The sequence below is a fragment of the Clarias gariepinus genome, chromosome 6 (genome assembly GCF_024256425.1).
Source record: "Clarias gariepinus isolate MV-2021 ecotype Netherlands chromosome 6, CGAR_prim_01v2, whole genome shotgun sequence".
Taxonomy (NCBI): Eukaryota; Metazoa; Chordata; class Actinopteri; order Siluriformes; family Clariidae; genus Clarias; species Clarias gariepinus.
Window position 1 is genome coordinate 12245047 of NC_071105.1, and position 20056 is coordinate 12265102.

At 38.7% G+C, this 20056-nt stretch overlaps 2 protein-coding genes across 2 annotated transcripts in view; one reads left to right on the plus strand and one right to left on the minus strand.

The window, feature by feature from the left end:
- Positions 1 to 205: 205 nt before the first annotated feature.
- actl6a (actin-like 6A) lies at positions 206 to 9231 on the minus strand. Its single transcript, XM_053499199.1, has 14 exons — positions 9052 to 9231; positions 7331 to 7407; positions 7076 to 7250; positions 6413 to 6513; positions 6234 to 6331; positions 6036 to 6130; positions 4308 to 4414; positions 3117 to 3206; positions 2940 to 3001; positions 2708 to 2822; positions 2540 to 2620; positions 2125 to 2220; positions 819 to 905; positions 206 to 709 (listed from the first exon to the last, which is right to left on the minus strand). Exons 1-14 carry the CDS (start codon positions 9074 to 9076, stop codon positions 629 to 631), a joined length of 1290 nt encoding a protein of 429 aa, XP_053355174.1. The 5' UTR covers positions 9077 to 9231; the 3' UTR covers positions 206 to 628.
- Positions 9232 to 15097: 5866 nt separating this feature from the next.
- Positions 15098 to 20056, plus strand: part of tmem131 (transmembrane protein 131) — a 53546-nt gene continuing 48587 nt past the window's right edge. Inside the window, exon 1 of the mRNA XM_053498559.1 lies at positions 15098 to 15302. Within this exon, the coding sequence (XP_053354534.1) occupies positions 15170 to 15302 (133 nt within the window). The 5' untranslated portion in view covers positions 15098 to 15169. The remainder of the gene's footprint in view (positions 15303 to 20056) is intronic.

The window sequence follows — 20056 nt, forward strand, 5'->3', positions numbered from 1 at the left end:
CAGCACAGTGTTTCAGTCACGGCAACCTCTGAGTAAAGCCTTGAGTACGAGCTCTGATGCTACATGAAAACTGATATGGATAGCTGAATGACATCCCTTACATTTCTTGGTGATTTTGTTCAAGATCCATAGAGAAGCTAAATATCAGTAATGTCAATTTGAAATGCATAATAAGGCATGATGTGAGGAAATAAAAACACAAAGCTGTCACAAAAAACTTTATTTTCCAAACCACCAATCATTGATTAAAAACAAGTAGTTTACTGTATATTGCTTACTTAAATCATTTACTCTCTAGCCAACTTGAAAGATAGAGGATCTTAGTTTACTTGTATACGGTATGTAATGAATGACACACCATGTTTATCTAAAATACAGAATCGAATCTTAGCTCTGAACCGCCAAACGTGACACAAAAACACTGATTATAGAAAAAGACTGTGACCAAGACAATTATTACCAAGTTATAAAATCAAAAACATTTAATAAGAAAGCAGGGCTAATTTTTGTATCATTTCAGTACAAGTGTCCTTTATGTTCCTGAGTCCACTAAAAAGGCCTGTTCTATCAGAAGCTTTATTCCTTTAATGAAAGAATCAAAAGGCCAAAAGAAAGCTGGTCAGGTTGGTCAAGGGCACTTCCTCTCTACACACTGCTTCCCTCCTTCCTCATACTCCTGCTTGGAAATCCACATTTGTTGAAAAGTTCCCTGAAAACGAAGATAATAATGAAATCCGCAACCCGAGACAGCTATGCTATTTTTTCTTTTCATAAGTTCATAGACCTACAGTGCTTAAGATGTGTGAAGCAGTACTCACCAGTGACGCCAGAATAGACCCTCCGATCCAGGCGCTGAACCTGCGCTCCAGGGTTGTATTGTTGGCTATTAACTTTAAGCGCATACTCTAAATGGAAAAAGAAAAATTAATTAGAAGACAAAAATAATTGAGTTAATAAATTCCTAAAGCATTCCCAAAGTGTGGGTTTGTGTCTCCCCTCTAGTGGGCCATCAATGTACTGCAGATGAGTTTTAAGAGATCATTTTCCTTAAATGTAAAAAATAAAAAAAAAATTCTAATACAATTAAGTTTGAATCGTCATAAAAATGTATGATTAAATAAATTAATAAAAATTAAATAGGGTAACTAATTAAAAAAAAGTGTCAATGAATCGATGAATTTAATTCTTTGGGGATTTAAATACAGTAAAACCTAGGATAGCGAGTAACCTGGTCTGCAAGTGCGTTGCAAGACAAGCAAAAATTTGTAATATATTTTTTAACTCTTTAAACGAGCGAGACTATAAAATACGAGTAGTACGTATACGCTTTGTCTGCCGAACGTCACATGACCATATGGTGGTTCTCTCCTTTGCGCTGCGCAAGTGGTCTCGGTGCACGTGCATCACTCGTATGGTCAACATCTGTATATGCGTGTACTGTTTACTATAACATTGTGACCACATGTGTGTGTGCCTGTAAAGCATTTTTTTCATTTTGTCTAAGGTGTTGTCTATGTGACTGTTCTTTAGTACCTGTACTGCAACAACATCCCTTGTGAAGAAAAAAAGTTTAAAAAGACTGTTGTAGTGCGGGAGATGAATCTATTTAATGACAATGTAACGTCACATTTCAGCAAAATCCTCAAAAGGAGGTAAAAAAAGATTAATTAGATTCCAATTTGCTGACATAGACTCTGTCAGAGAGCAGTGATTTCATTAGTGTGCGCACATGTAAAATCATCCTGCACAGTAGCCACCTTCTCCTCTTCTCTCTTGTCTCACACCAGCCACAATTCTTTTTTTAAGGTAAAGTGCAGGTTAATTTGTTTTATATTCACTTTATATTTTGTATTAATATTTTTTCTCTTTTTTCTTTTTGAGTTGTGGAATGACTTATTTCCATCCATTATTTCTTGCTTTAATTATACTCGCAATCCGAGGTTTAACTGTACACCTATGCATTAATCTTCATTTATTTTAGTTAGAGATACTATTAAGTTTTAGATGGGCCACAGAAGATTGGAAATGGCTACTCTGAATCATTGAGCTTCTTGAATTTGGAAAAGACATACTGAAGACAAGCCTAATAATTGACATTTATACTCAAAACACAGGAAAACAAACCGGTGGCGTTTTCTGCGACAGTTCTCTGTTTAGTCTATCTGTAAATCCTTGGATGAGAGTGTTTCCTCCAGTAACTATCACGCTGCCATACAGACCCTAAGGGAAAAGAAAAATAAAATTTGTTAGAATTCAGTCAATATATGAAAGTTGCTGCAAGTTTCCCTGCTTGGTTAAGCTCTTTAATGTACATAAGTGAGAACACTGAGATATCACTCCAGTACCAGAGCATCTAATTCCAGTGAAAAAGCAGTTTAAGTATGAATCAACCCAACTGCAGAAACTGATGCCACATAATTTTTTTTTTGGTAGATTTGGTAGTTCTGCAGGAATGTACAATAACACTAGTGATAATACTTTGTAGTAATTAATAATACTTTAAATGTTAAAACTTAATAAAAATCAGACAATATCTTACCGGTCGGATATCGACGTCACACATGCCAACACTGGTGGTCACAACATGGCCCACTCCCAGCATGGTGTTTCCTGACAGGCCCTATAAACAAACACACAGTGTGCACCTTAAAATATGATACTGACTTCTATATACACAGCTATCACATGGTAATCTGACGGTGCCTACCTTTGCATTAGAAGGGTCAAAAAGCCCCTCAGGAATCTTCAGTCTCTCAGCTCCAAAGTCACAGTTGTAGCCGTTCGGGAGCTCGTAGTGAACAGTCGGCATCTGAGCAGCCACCCTGCAAAGGCCACAAGTCCACAGTGAGAGGGTTCTCTTCCTCCACGTATAACATTAATCGCTGTTTACACAGAGTGAATTTTAAACATAATGTGAAGTACAGAATACATGGACGTACTGTTCATCATAAGGTGAATCCGAAACCTGCAAGACGGAGGCCTGGAAATCTTGAATAACAGTCTGCAGAAAAAAAAAAAAAAAAAAAAACGCATTAGTGTGTCAGAACATTACGTTATTATCCTACAGTAGACATGGAGCATCGTCTTCGAGTCTCTGAACTGTCGCACGTTCTTACGTTACACATGTAGTTGTGCCATGAGCGAGTAACTTGAGGTAGTTTCTCCTTCTTCTTCCAGATGGCTGGTGCACATTCACGTACTGAATCCTTTAATGAGAGAACAGCAGTATAAGCACCTGTGACTTGTGGTAATAAATTATTTAAGAGTACTTTAACAATGCTGCATTTCAAAGTTTGTTTTAAACACAATTTGGTGTAGTGTGACATACACTACTGATCGAAAGTTTGGGATCACTTGCAAATTTCTTCGTTTTCAGAAGAATAACACATTTTCATGCAATTCACAAACAATTTTATGCATTCCACAAACAATTAAAGTTAGATGGAATTCTGTCCAGGGTGTATTCCGCCTCATGCTCTAAGTCTCCTGGGATAGGCTCCAGGCCTCCCGCGATACAGCGCCCCTGGAGCAGATAGGGTTAAGGGCCCAACAACTGCAACTTGGTGGAGCTGCGGCTCAAACCGCTGACCTTCCGATCAGTAACTCAGTGCCTTAGCCCTTTGAGCTATCACTGCGCTACCTGAATTAACCAACAAAAGATTGATTAAATTGCATAACTGACTGAATCCCACGGCTTCGATCCGTAACTTGACCGGAGAGTACTTTTTAAAAGGTAAAAATTTGGTCTCTGACAGCAAAACCGTGCTGGGAAATCATACACGGAGACAAAGAAGGATTTAGCACAGATGAGTTAGACATTATCCACCTAAATTGATTTTAGGTTGTAAGTACAAAAATAAGTTGTATCTGTTGAACTTGCAAAATGACATCATAAAATCATGTGACATGCAAAGACAACATCTTACACATATCCATGCTACACTCAAAAAAAAAAAAAAATAATAATCATATGGCATGCACAAATGAACTACAGGGTCTCCAAAAAGTCTCTATACTTGATTTTTTTTTTTTAGCATAATGTGACTTAATTTACAAAACATCCTCTAAACAATTGCTATTTTATTTGCAAGATGACGACAGACAGTCGTCCCTCACATTCATGATGAACGTGTGTTAAAACATCTGGTGTTGTGCATGTAATTGCATTTGAATGTTTTCCTGTAAATCATCTTTTCCTGGTACACCGTGACCTGATAATTTCCAAGAACCCGAAGAATATCGAAACAGCCACCCTCTATGAACAGAGACTTTTGGGACACCCTTTACACTTAATGGACAAACCTCACCTTGGATGCAATCATATATGGGGGAACGATTTCTACACTTAATTCCTGAAACAGCTCTCTACACTGCATGCTCATGAAGTCACCTGCGAGTGGGGACTTCACAATTCCTGGGAAGAAGAAGGAAAAAGGAAAAAAAAATCATAGAACACCACTTAGTGTTAGTATACAGTATGACCCACAAGGGCTGTTTATTCAACAGCTAGGGCTGCAACTAACGATTATTTTTAATAATCGATTAATCTGTCGATTTTTCTCAGTCGATGAATCAGATTTTTTTTTTTTTTACAAACAACAAAAGCATTTATTTCAAACCCTTTATTTAAAAACAGAACTAAAATCTTTAGAAAGTGCACAAACATATAATAATTATTAAAAAAAAACACAAAAAACATACACATGTATGCTTTACATATACTGTGAAACCTTGGATTACGAGCATAATTCCCCCAGGAAGCGGGTTCGTATTCCAAAACACTCGTAAACCAAATGTAATTTTCCCATAAGAAATAATAGAAACTCAATTTATTCCTTTCACAGCAGAAAAAATAAATACATAAAAATGATTAACACAAAATATTAAGTAAAAATAAAACTAATTAACCTGCACTTTACCTTTAAAAAAAGTAAAAATAAATCCCCACAAATAAGTGTTTCCGTTTGTGCGTGTGTGGGATGTGTGTGAATCTAAAGTAAGCTCCCCTCTCCCTCTTCTCGTCTTACGCAATTACCCTTTCCTCCACTCGTCTCACATTCGCACGCACACAATGGAAACACTGTTTTATTGGAAAAATAAACAAGAAATCTCTCTAATGGCATTCGATTGAGTGACACTAACGGAATCACTGCTAAAAAGTTAATATAAAAAAATTAACCTGCACTTTACCTTTGAAAAGAATCGCGACAGAGCAGTGTTTCTGTGTAGAGCAGAGAAAAAGAGTGTGCGTGTGTCTGTAAAGGCGAAAGTAGAAGGGGTCTGTGTATCTGTGTGTGTGGCACGGTGTCTAATGACACGCACAGCAGGCAAAGAGCTGGCTTGAGCAGAGAAAGAAAATGGATTTTTAACGTCTCTATGAGACTTGCTTTTGCTTTATACGCGCGCTGTACACACATGCATACAGACACAAAATAAAATGTTTTACACGCATGGATGTTGATTATACCAGTAAGAGATACGCACTAAGACCCAGTAGGGGAGACAATTACCCTATTACGGATTTCTCTGCCTCCGCCATGTATCTTTCCTCTTCCTCCGCTCGTTTTGAAAAAAAAAAAAAATTGCTCCGAATTATAAAATTCGTTGCCAACTCTAAGTAATCGATTTTTATCGATTTAATCGATTCGTTGTTGCAGCCCTATATACAACACCGGTCAACTTCTCTCAACTGCTATTTTGGGAGTCTTGATGATCACAAAATGTTGTTTTCTTTTTGAATGTAAGTTAACTGGCTTCATACATTCTGCTGCCACTCTCAGGCAAAAGGAAAAAACGCAGCATGCTGCTATGTCTTATCTATTGTACGTTTCAACAGAGACACCATGGATGTGTTAACTATTTCTGTCTCATATCTCGAGTTTGACTCTGGGGTCAGTATACATGCATGGATTAGCTCTTTTCTCTATACATGTGCCGTCTCAACAATTTTGTTTTATCTCACTAATGACTGCAGATCTCTCAAATATCTGAAAAAAGAATTTAAATAAAGCTGAGAAACCACATAAGTTAGTTACCTTGTTGCAAAACATAACCATCGTGCACTGGAATAGCGGTTGTGTGTGTGGCACCACTGTCTAGCACCAAACCAGTTGATCGTCCATTTGCGAATCTGATAGAATTAAAAGTTAAGGATGCTGCAGCATGTATCAGATATGATCACAGTTATATTTCCAGGATATTTCATATTTTAAATAACTTATAGAAAAGGATACGCCGACAGGACGGCTGTTTTACACAAGAAGAAAGCCGGGATGTTGTAATGCTCAAACATGAGCTCTGTCAGCTTCTCCCTCTTGGCTCGTGTGTTCCACTAAATATAAATGAAAAACCAGGGTGAAGAAATATATATGTTTATGTTTAATAAAGAAATTAAAGCTTGCGTGGCGCTTACAGAGGCTTCTGACATCAGTACGGGATGCAAGCTAGGCTCGGATTTGAAGTGCATTCTGTAGGTGTGGTCCAAAATAGCTTGAAAGCTGTCCCAGTCTTCAACTAGGGGAAAAATTATTTTATATATATATATATATATATATATATATATATATATATATATACACACACACAATTGCATTTGTTAAAAAAAAAGCACTTTGGAATCTTTTTCATAAGAATTTAATAAAAATGAAAGGAGAAGTCAGTGATGCTAGAGAAAGATTATTAATTATTAATTCAACGGTGAACAAATACAAGCCTCACCTCAACCTAAATTCATGGACACAACTGGGCAAGCTAACTAATATTAATAAATGTAAAGCTAAACCAATTACAAATGCCTTTGCTGATTGGCTGGAATAGTGTATGGTGCCTTCTGCGCCACGCTTTTTTTTTCCGTTTCCCATAAAAAAAAATTAAAAAAAAAAACAGGCCTGTGGACAAAAACTAATTTTGTCGGCTCACAGACAGATCGCAAGAAGATATTCATTAACTTTGATTAAACAGTGCACCAAATTACAATCACTAAAACTCCTTCTTTAATCCAAAGTATTTTAAATACAAATTTTCCCCTATATTTTATTTGCCTACAAATGAACAGTGATGACAAGAAGCCACTTACTCATGCCATTTTTAAGAGGTGACATGACTTCCATGTTTTCCCGTGGCACCCTTAGCTGGTTGGTATCGATGTAGTACGTTGTTCCGCTTTGCTTGCCCTTATCCCCGTCTGTTTCCATCGGCGTTGTGCCATCCTCCCTGTCCACAGTCACGCCAATCACAGTGGGGAAGTCAGCCTGCAAAATCGACATGTTTTATTATTAAACTTCACACATGAAATATGTGGGGAAATGTGTATTTGAGGCTTCGCTCTCACCTTGGGGCAGTCCTCTCCAGCATAACCAGCCCTCACAGAGTAGGAGCCGATATCAAACACCAGCGCGCCAACCTCGTCTGGTGGACAGATAATAAACAGAAACAGACAGAAATATCAATAAATACAGTAATACAGCTTGACCTACTGTTTACAGAATGCTGTTCATACCGTCTGGTTCTATTGTCATAAATACAAATGTGCTGTATATTATATTGTACATTGAATTTTTTCAGAATGTATTGAATAAAAAGCATAAAAAAATTAAATGAAAGGCATGTGTAGTACAAGTCAAACTTTTTGCCACCAGCTACGAAAATGCCACGTGCCATTATATTTCTTCTGAACTTTACACACATCAGCTGTTGGTCTAAAACACTGTCACAGTGACTGTAATTTGATTTAAACCACAAAATCCTATCAGAAAGAGGTTATAAAATTGTGAGCTCATTCCATTTAAAGCAGCCAGACAGTTGATAAAATTAAAATTTTCGATAGAAGTTGCAGTCTTTTGATTTTTTTTTGTCAAAGCCTTGCTGGATGTACATCATAGAGGGCATTGGTGGATCAGTGGTAGGTTTCTTGCCCACCACGTGGAAGGCTCGGGTTAAATTTTAATCAATGCCAAAACCGCAGGGACTGGATGCAGTGGCCGTCCCAAGCCCAGATAAAATGGGAGGGTTGCGTCAAGTAGGGCATTCGGTGTAAAAACCTGTGCCAAATTATGTGTGTGTGTGTGTGTGTATCGGATGGTCCGCTGTGGCGACCCCTCGATAGAAGCAGCTGGAAGACTAACAACAACAACCACCTGCACATCACACACCCCTTGGGCACTTTGAAAGCCATTGGTTTAGCTAGAGTTTTATTTGACATTGATTATCTAAATACAAAGGAAATTATATCATGCAATGGATAGAGAGAGATGATGGATAAATAGGATAGACAGGACAGAATGGATAGGATACGATGCAACGGACAAATAAAGTGGACGGCTGGACGGCATAGGATGGGAGGAAATGGTTGGAGAGATAGGATAAATAAACAGAGAAGATAGAAAAAGAACCCTAGACAAGATGTAGTTAGTTATGATAAATAGAGAGATAAAATGTACAGAGGAATGAATAGATAGAGAATGCTTTAATATAGGATATAGATATAGTTAGTATAGGATAGAATAGACAAATTGATAAGATGGGAAGAGTGGATAGATTAAGGGAGGGATAAGACAGAATGGATAAAGATAAATATGATAATAATATGTTTGGTGAAAGATATGAGAGGAAGTGTTGAATGAATAAGGGGATAGATAGGAAGGAAGACAGGACTTGATGGAGAGATCAGATAGATAGCTTGATAGGAGGTTGGATAAGGAATAGAAAAGGTACAAAAGTTAGCAGAGTGTGAAGAAGCAAATCTGCACAAGAGATGAGTTTATTAATGATAGCTTTAGTGTAAGCTTCACACGGATGCACTTCACACGCGCGCGCGCACATACACCCGCGCGGCACACGCGCGCGCGCACACACGTTTTAGCTAAACCTAAGGTCACTGTTTTACTAGCTGTGTTAAACACAACCAAATAAAAGCCCCAAGTTCAAAACCTTACTGCCTCCGTACAGCTAGCGAGTTTAGCTCAACGTGGCGGCGCTTATTCATTTCCCAGCTCTCTCTGTCTCTCTCTCTCTCTCACACACACACACACACACACACACACACACACTTACCGCCGCCATACACTCCTCCGCTCATTATAGCCGGTAATAGATGTAGATTTATTTATCACAAATATTGCTAAACCGCCCAGGATTAAATATATACGCGCGATTTTCCTTCTTTCTTTTTTATAATAAAGAATTTATCACAACAAAGGAAACGCGACGGACATCTTCCTCTGTGGCGAGACGTACCGGAGGTGACTTGAACACAAAAGTACAGCATCGCCCCCTTTAGACTGAAAGAGAAACTACAGCCGTGATTAAAAAAAATTATTATTTTTTAGAATGACCCAAACATTAATTTTCACAAAGTTTGCACCATGAGTGTTTTTAGATCTTTTGTCACATGTTGTTATTGTATGCTAAAGCATTTAATACCTGTCAAAGTGACAATTACATAAAATTTATGCAAAGAGTCAGTATTTGCAGTGATGACCCTTTTTCTTCACGACTTCTGCAACGCATCCTGGTATGCTGTCAGTCAACTCCTGAGACACTTTCTATTTCAAGACGGGCAGAAAATGAAGCAAATTCTGGACAGACTGAATATTCTGCAAAAGGTACAGGGATTATACTGCTGAAGACTGGGGTAAAGACATTTTCTCTGATAAATCTCCTTTCTGATTATTTGGGGCATCCAGGAAGAAGGCTGGTTCTCAACCTTGTTCCTGCCCTAGTTTAGTGTTTTCCCTGCTCTACTACACACACTTCAGCTATGAAAAATGTTGTTAATTGGTTGAGAAAGCACGAAAATATGCAGGGCAGTAGTCCTCCAGGACCAAGGTTGAGAACCACTGTATTAGAGCATATACAGTAAACCATCATTTAGTTTGAAATTCTGTAAGTGATACGATATTTTTATATATAAACAGACGTGTCTTAAAAACATCATAATTTGTATAAACTCACTGCTGATTTAGGTCAAAACTCTATTGGGCAGAAGATTAAATTAAGTCACGTTCCCATTCAAGTTTTATGTTTTAATTTTTTTCCCAGATATACAAAACATAAAATACACGTCATGTACGCTTATACATGTTTTCATGAGCTGCAAGGCATAATCATCACAATTAAAAATTAAAACACAAAAACATTGAAATATTTCACTTTCACATTTCACTTGTGAAATATTTCACATATGATCCACCGAGAATACTGTATATGAGAGGTTCACTTTTTAAATTAAATTACAAAACAAACTATTCTATTTTTCACAATATTCTATTGTTAGGATGTACTGTACATACACTCTCTCTCTCTCTCTCTCTCACACACACACACACATCACAGACACACACACGCACACACACAGATTAGCAATAACATTAAATCCATCAACATTAAACCACCTTGTGCCACTAGTGCACACAATGGCTTCACACTGATTCGTGGGGGTCTTGTGGTGTCTATCACCAGAACATAAGTACTAGATTCGGACGGTGTTGTGGGTTGCAGGGTGACGCCTCTGTGGGTCAGACTTGTTTGTCTGACACATCCCATAGGTGCTCGATTGGATTGGAAACCGGGGAGTTTAGAGGTTGTGTTGGCAACCTTGTGCTCTTTGCCGGCTGGGTCCCGTGCATGAAGAGCTGTGGTACACTGTGTATACTGGTTTCCTTCTGTTATGGCAAGCACTGAGACTTTTCAGTGATTTGTGCTGCATTGGATTTTCTGTGGGATTGGACCACACAGCTTGCCCTTGGTCCCTGCAGGCATGTTTGAGCCTCGGGCGCTAATGATCTTGTAACCACTTGGTGGTGCTGATGTGTGTTGATAGATATACATGTACACAGTCATGTTCAAAAGTTAGTAACCCCTCATTTAATTCTAAGCAATTTTATGTAAAAACATAATATGAATCACCTGTGTGTGTGTGTGTGTGTGTGTGTGTGTGTGTGTGTGTGTGTGTGTACAAAATAAATTAAGGAACGGGTATGTATGCCTATTCATAGTAACAAAGTAGGTAAAATGCATCAAGTGCAGATCCTATGCAAATACCGAAATAAAGTATGTGCAGTCACAGTATGCAAAAATAGATAAATAAATGAATAGTATCTAGTATATAAGTAGTCATCTCTAGACACTGCACAGTATAAGAGCAGATGAAGCAGCAGTACAAAACAGTTTTAAAAAATAGAATTAGAACATTTAGTAGTAATAGTAGTGTGTAATATAAATTAACAGAGACAGGACTTAACAGCAGTATTATTTGTGCCGTTAGAAACATTGCAACATATTCATAATTGACACAAGGACATGAAGATATTGCCCGTCTGTCCGTTAGCTTTCAATGAGGTCACCAATGTGTTGGAGTTAGGACGTAAGTGGAGATGGCGGTCTGTTGTGATACTGTGTACTTCTTATCCTGTCACAAGCTTGTGGTTGTGGAGGGAGCAGCTGCCAAACCAGATAGTCATGCACCTGGTTACAGTGTTTTTTTATGGTGCGTTTGTAGAAGTTGGTCAGGATGTTGAGGGGGAGACTAAACTTCCTGAACAGCCACATAGTATTTTTACTGATGAGCAGATTTTACCACTATCTAAACGTGAAGCGTTAGGTCATTGGTAAGGTGCATTCTGAGGAACTTGTATATCTATTCTCTTATGTGTAATGGGGTGTGGTCATCCCCCGTAGCCTCCTGGAATCATCCACTCTGATCCTGGCCAGGATAAAAACCCAGACTGTTTGAATTTAAAAAAGGTATAAGAGTAAAAATATCCACCAATATTTTAAAATTCACTGGTATAAATCTGGGCACCATGGTGGGGTCGTAGTTAGCACTGTGGCCTCACACCTCCAGGGTCGAGGGCTCGAGTCGTGTCTTGGGTCTATGTGTGAGAAGTTTGCATGTTGAACCTCATTGGGTTTCCTCTGGGTACTCCAGTTTCCTCCCACAATCCAAAGACATGCAGATCAGGCTAAGTGACTATCAGGCTAAATTGTGTGTATGTCCTGCAATGGATTGACCCCCCTGTCCAGGGTGTACTCCGCCTAGTGCCCAAAGTCTCCTGGGATAGGCTCCAGACCCCCTCCATTTTAACAAAGAATATGGACATATTGAACCTGGATACACTTGAGTGATTAGACACTGTATGGGTCTTTTAGTTAACACATATTAGGAAAATGCATTCTAATTTAGAAACAACAATTTTATATTTTTTGTGCTGTTGAATAAACTTTTCATTGTCATGTTTGTCTTTTGTTTTAGATTTTTTTCCTTATTATTTAACTCTGATTTTAGACCATGTTGAAGCTGCTTCATTCTGTATTCCTGAACGATCCCTTTACTTCCAGCCATTTAGTGTCCTGATTATACAGTAGACAAGGAGCCTAAGTACAGTCACTCTCAGACTCAACAGGAAATGTGATGTTAGGTTTTGGCCAGAATGTAGCACATACGCCACGTAGGCTTAGCTACAGTTGAAGCAGAAAATATCAGTTTTAGAATATGAAAATACAAGCAAACAAAATAATAAAAAAGCAAGCAAACATGAACTACTATCTGTGCAGATTCTCCCATTTTCTCTCTGTGTCCAAATGGGTTTTCTTGAATATTTTTCTAAAAGCAGGCCTGTAGGTGAATTTGTGTGGATACATGTGTGCATGGTGCCCTATCCATCATAAGTATTCCCCTCTAAGGTGTATTTCCAGCTCACACCCATTTTTCCCAGCATAGGCCCATGATCCACTGAAACCCTTGTCACGTAATTTTTATCCAACAATTGAATGATTTAATAGATAGATAGATAGATAGATAGATAGATAGATAGATAGATAGATAGATGGATGGATAGATAGATAGATAGATAGACAGACAGACAGACAGACAGACAGTCAGACAGACAGTCAGATAGATAGATAGACCTCCTTGACTAATGATCTTAACCGAGGAGCCCACTGTAGTCGTTCTCATGAAAATTCAGTGAGAGGGATGCCTGATTCTTAAGAATCAACAGATAACTTGGCACTAACTTGCAGGTGACGCATCTGTCTGTGGGAACTGTACACACAATCATTTACAAACACCAATCTACATCAAGTGGTGCTAGTTCAAGGCCAGGAAGATAGTTGCTAGATAGTAGTCAGCCACATCAACAATGAACTGTTCTCTTTTTTGCAATCAGGAAAGTGCATTTGCTCTGTGAAGGCCAACACAGAGGGACTAATGAGAAGAATCTTCCCACAGGCTAGTCAGGCATTTAATCAAAACAGCACATAACCTCCTGAGACCCAGCAATTCATTTTTGTCCTCTGTGGGGGACATGATACTGTGGTCTTTATTTTAAACACCATGCATGTTTGTTTCCTAATGTATCATAAAAAGTACATAATGATGCTCTTTGGAAGGTCAGGTCTCTTTTAAACAGAGACCAACAGTCAACAAGGCTGCCTCAATTGGTCAAGATCCCTCAAAGCTGGTAAAGTTAAGCAATTGATTCCTTTTACAGGCCAGTGTCCTGTGCGCCAACGTGAGACTGGGAAAACAAATCTCACAGGTCGCAGGGCCTTTGTGTTTGCCAGTCCCAGTGGTTTGGTGCTTAAAGTCTACAGGAGTCAAAACACATTTCAAGACAAGCAGGTGGGGAATGGAAGAAATGCTATTGTCTGCATGGCAGGGTCACTACCAGGAGGATCCCACCTATACCTACACCAGTATTTTACCTCTATCAAAGTGATGGTTCGCTTAAAGGAAAACGATCTCCTGGCAACAGGGACTATTATGTAGAATCATATCTTCATCTTTTTTAGATCTGTAAGTCTTAAATGTCCAGTGACAATGAACAGGAGAGAGGCGCATCAGAGATGACAGTCAGGAAACACTCAGAGATTGGCTGGACAACAAGAAAGTTCCTTCCATGGAATAGAGCCTCAGGATATCTGCCCAATATGGTTAACAAAAGACAAGCGCCATGTTACTGCATCTATACCTGTTGTTGTAACAAAGTTAAATAAAAACATGGGCGGAATGGACCACATGATCAGCCTCTATCCAATCTCAAGCTGCACAAGGAAATGGACTGTCCACACCATCTTATGTTGCTTTGATCTAGCTGCCACGAACAGTTGGATCCAGTACAGATCAGACCACCAGGCCTCTGGGAAACTGTCAAAAGACCAGACTTTTTATGTACATATGTATCTTATCTATGGTTCTCCTAGGAATGTTTTTTCTCTCACCATTTTGGGCTGATTGGGGGTATTAACATGCTCAGACATTTTAAAACAGACATTGAAATCTGCTGCCATTAGGATGGCAGAAAGTCTGGGCCCCAGGCATGGCTCGGGGCCCTCACACGAGATTTTGCAGCATAGCTTATACACATTGCATATCATGGGCTCAACTAAACAGGAAGTCAGTTATTTTGTCTGCCAAAACACACCCGAAGGACTTCAATACACTGTTCCTAGGGAATTATGTGATCTAAAGACATTGAGGATGCAAAATTTTGATATCTCAAACTGGTCAGCTGTGACGACGCCTTAAACATACACCGAAAACTGGTTAAGAACCTAGCATTTCACTGCATATCATACTGTGTATGGTTGTGTACGTGACTAATAAAATTTTTAGTATTTGGAATTTAAAGGAGTTTCTTGGAGGCCAGTGTTTCAGATTTCTGGTCATGAAAAATCTTTTCACCTTGATGGTATTCAAGCACTAGTGAAGAGCTGGCAACAGTATGAAGAAATCAAGATTTTAGAGCAATAAATTTGCACTTATACGTCAAACCACTAATTCGTTTATCTACTGTACGTAATAAAGAGTCCAGGTATGTCTTGAACGCCGCGATTGTTGAGTAGGTTGATTTTGGAGGCCGCGTCCCAAACAGATACTCGGCTTCTATGTAGGCACACTAGCCATGTTATAACCTAAAGCCTTATACGGCCTACGTGGTAACTTCGCACGCGCACTACCAAGGGATTTAGGATACAGCCTCTAAAGGTCCGTGATGATCTTACGGGGACTCTTTATTACGTAGATACAGGGCTGTGATGACACTTCTCGTTAGGTGGTGCTGTTGAGTAGGCTCTCCGCTGTTTATATCTGCATGCACAAACACGCGCTGTAGTTTTACTCACACACACAGACACACACATACACAGAAACTGATAGCGAAACAGCAGCATGGCGAGTGAAGAAAGAACACAGAGTTTCTCTCATCCATCCAGAACTAAATCCTCACCAACATCATGCATCGGCTGCATCCTGCGGGTTTTATTTATTGCAGTAATACACATGGCAGAGGCCGACAAACAAGGTAAATATCAGTGTGTGTGTGTTTGTGTGTGAGAGAGTGAAGGGCCTTTGGAGCTCGTTTCCCCGATATCTGTTGAGTCTGTGTCTGTCAATGTAGCTCTTAACTGCAGGCTAACACTGGTTAGCATGTTGTGTAGGCAGAATGTATATTTCGCTGTGATGGTAAATGTAAACATGTTAAATATATTTAAAACATGTATATAAAGCAGTGTTCAGGTGTTGTCTAAGTAGTATATGCTTTAGTCTCCACTGCAGAAGAAGACGTTGTTGAGTGAACACTGCCAGCTCATACAGTAGTGTGGCTAGCTAATGCTAATTGCCCAACAACACCCTAGCAACTGAAGGAGCTAGCCACTGCTAGCGTGTTGGCTGTACTTAATGCTTTATTACGCACTGGTCGTTTTAAAAACGTCACAGTGAGAGAATGGTTTTTGGTTTAGAAGTTGTTGACGAGTTTCGTAATAAACGCTAGCACTGACTGAGAGCTTCTCAGACCAGCTAGCTGTGAGTGGAGTTAGCCGCGGGTGCTAATGTTTAGTCTTTAAACCGCTCTGATTCTGGAAACCAGCTCTGGGTTAAAGAGTTGAGGAGCACTGGGCAAGATTAGCTAACAAGGGTTGGAGCAAAAACTGTGTGAAAAACAGAGGGAGAGAGGCGTAAGGGCAGGCCCGTGTGTGTGTGTGTGTGTTGTCAAGTCTGACATGTCAGTCACACACACACACACCTGCATTACAGTGAAACAAATAATGATGTCTAGTGTTTGTTCTTTCTCTGTGTGTCAAAGTGAGTGTGTTTAAACATGCAGCCTCAGTGCTCAGGGTTTGGACCGAGGGAAAAAAGTTGATCCTGAAAGTGGTGATGACTTCGCTGAAGATAGTGAGGGTTAGGACAAAGATTTTGCTTTGACAGATTGATAATCAGAAAACTGGCAGTGAGGCGTGTGTATGGATGTATGTATGTATGTGTGTGTGGGTGCGAATAATAAAATGCACCAACAAGATACAAAAAACTAAACAAAACCTTTACAACCTTCAGGCAAAGAAAAACTTTCATTTTAATACTAAATGTATTGCTTTGCATTACATAATAACGTATAATGATATTGTGATAATAATAATATTACAGTGTTATTGATATTATATTAATATAATATCCATCATACTATTTGTCTTTTCCTGAAGTGTGTATACATTTTTTTTTTCTGGCTGACTCTGCATATACAAAACATATTGTTTAAAATGTACAACGATGAGCGCGCCCAAGCACCTTGCGCCACCTCCTAACCCCCTCCCCCCAACGGGCACTTGAATTTAAAGAGGACGTTACAAAACCATTATAACACAATTTTAGAATATGGGGAATTTTATGTCAGGAACTTTAAAAAGCATCTCAATATGATGTCACTGAACATGTTTCTCAGTGTAATGTCACTCAATATGAGGTCATTCCATATGATGTTATGCAGAAAGTTATTACCCACTTTTTGGCACAAGTTTAAAGAGTCGTCACGCCTGACCCATTTGAGATATCGAAAATCCCTCTGCAATTTTGCATAGTGCTGATGTCCTACCCTAATTAGGGCTGCTGTGATCAGAATTGAAAATCGATACCGATCACTGATCACAGGTGTGTGTGGGTTTTTGGGATCTGCCATTTAAAGAGTTGTATTTATTTTGCAGTATTGTTAATTAACTTATTAATTAACTATTAATAGCTGTTAGAAATAACTATTTTAATCAGCAGTGCAGAAATATAATAAAAATCTGAGAAAGTATCTTAAATAATAAACTTTTTTTTTATTGGATGGCATCATATGAAACATATTCTGTTCTTATTATTTCATGTAGATTGTAAAAAATGTATAAAAAAACAATAGAATGGTCATATTCGATTGAAGAGCAAAAACATTTTCATTCCTTAACTAACATAGCGGAGGGCAGGGGTAGCTCGGAGGTTAAGATATTGGATATCTAATCGAAAGTTCCCAGGTTCAAGCACCACTGCCGTTGGGTTCTTAAGCACGGCCTTTAATCTTCAACTGTTCAGATGTATTATGAGCTAAAAATGTAAGTCCCTCTGGATAAGGGGTCTGTCAAATGCTGTAAATGGTTGTTGTCTGTCTTTTGGTTGCTCCAACATGGGGGATTGCCACGGCGGACCATCCGATTCGCACACAGCTTAGTGCAGATTTCACCCCAGATGCCCTTTCTGATGCAACCCTCCAACTTTTATCCTGACTTAGAACCGGCACTTCATCCAGTGGCTGGGGGTTTGGGCAGTCGTTAGGAATTGAACCGGACCTGCCAAATTGCTGTATTTGACCAATTACATATATGTAAACACAGCATCAAGGGCTTCTCACACACGCCGGAATCCTTATCCACTGTAAAATGCGACCATCCTACCGAACTTGCTCATTAAAACGTGTAACAAAGCTACGTCAATAAAATAACAATAAGAAGATTTGCATCGAACATTTGTAAATAAACAGACATCACCATGGTGTGTTGTTCTTAAGTGGTAAATAAGGCTTATGTTAAAGCTTTTGATGGGTGTCTTTCCTTTAGGAAAAAAAAATCATACTACAAATTTGATATCTTTAAAAGAAACGTGGTAAATAATATTCCAAGCCTGGCGACAGCTTGCAGATGTGACTGTCACAACACATTTTGCATCATCACAATAATATTGTTTTTTACGTGATTGGCCGGTTAAGAGATGACCGATTTGTAACAATTGAGTGATTATCAGCTGATTCCTCTCGGAAGCCAGACGACCAAAGCAACTCTTGTTTACATATAGATTTGTAGAGGAATCTGACTAAATTGAATGGTTTTTATTTAACATAAATTGGTATGCAAGGTCTAGTTTAGATCATGTATTTGCTATTAATTCAGATGAATACATTTCAAAACATATTTTTGGTTTCCTGGTTGAAATCCTGGAAACTTTTCTCCTTGCAGTCTCTGCATGGGAAGTTATTTCACATACTAGTTTAGTTACAGTTGTAGCATATCAATATCACTATCAGGGTTTTTGTGTTAATCTCAATCTGTCTTAGTGTAACACATTGTGTCCAGGCTTCCCAAGTGTTCTTGATTATCCTTGGCGGAGCGCTACGCTCCTTTGGTTGTTGTTGTTGTTGTATACAAGTGCATACATGCTCAGGTGAAATGTAATACAGCAGGCATTATCCTTTTTACCAGAGGGTTTTGTAACTATCCATGCTCTGTCACAATGAACGTATCAGCTCTGGTCTGACAAGGCAGCCGTCCCCATGTTCTGTACGTTATTGCCTCCGTTGACAGAAACTTTGATTAGGACATCCGGGAGTAAATAGCAGCATGTCAGCTTCAGCTTTGTTGTCTGATTGCTGTGAACAGAACGTACTTGGATGGCAGTCACATTGTATTTGGAGGTGTAATGGGTTTTCTATTGTTGTGTGTAGTCATTGTACTTGATGTTACCAGAGACTTCCTCAGAATTTCTAGGAAGAAGAAAAAAATACCCTGCTCTTTTATTTATTTTTTTTATTCCACGAAATAGGATCCTGTCTTGTCCTTTTTTTAATAGGAGTAAAAGGATTATTAAAGGCTTTAAACATCATTTACATGCATTTTTTTTAAAAAAGGAGTGGAAGCAGTTAAAGTTTATACTCATGGTAATAAAATAGGCTCTTAGATGTGATCGGATGTTTCATGGAACACTATCTCATTTTATGATGATGAATCTCACAACTGCATGTACAGGCCCGAAATCAGCTCAGTCAAGGATCTGTTGAGATGCCAAACTTGTGTGTGTGTGTGTGTGTGGGTGTCTATGCAAAACTGCAACTTACTTTCATAAGAATCCAAACTAGGAACTAAACCCAAACCAGTCCAGAGTTGTATGTTTTTTTTTTTTTTTTTTCTGCATCAAATTTAATCTATACTTTTAAAATCTTTATATACGTGTGCTTTAAATAGTGATGCACAATTAATTGCATAACAAATCGAATTCTCAATATGGACCTGTGTAATCATATGATTACAGCAGAAGGCAATTTATTATTCATTCATAGGAATAATTCATATAGTTTGGAATTTATTTAGTTTGTCAATAATTTAAGTATTTGCCAATATTTATCCATCAAAAATAAAAATTAACAAACATCCTCTTAACCTCTGTAGCTGGGTATTTTTTAAAACAGATTTTTCTACTTATTTATTTTAAATTATACGGTACTTCTGTCCACATGACCAACGATTTAAAAAAATATCTTTGTCCACATGAAAACGTGAACCGCCCTGTGCTGTTAGGAGAATCCCGAATCAACAGTGGGGGCCAAATGGCAGCCTAAGACAAAACGTCATTACCGGTTCCGCCATGTAGAAGTCCAACTGGGTCGCCTTCGAAACCACCATCGCTGTTTGCGGGGTCTGTGTCGGTTGAAGGTTTGTATGTAGCAGCAGTAAGTTTCGAAGTACATTCAGGCACTTAAGTTCGTTAATGTAATGTGCGAGTAAATGCATGTGTGTGTACACGCATGTAAAAAGTCCAGTATGGAACGTTAACACAGTCACTAGTTCACGTAAGTCTGCCATTTAACAAAATATCTTCATAAACAACGCTGACGTCAAATCAGGGAGAATGGTATACAGACAATGCCATCCTCAGCACACCAGGTGACGTTACAACTAAACAAAATCTTCAAAAAAAGATTTGGAAAATCTTCACTGTGGACAGAGTTTTCCAAAAGCTTATACTGCGTTAGTA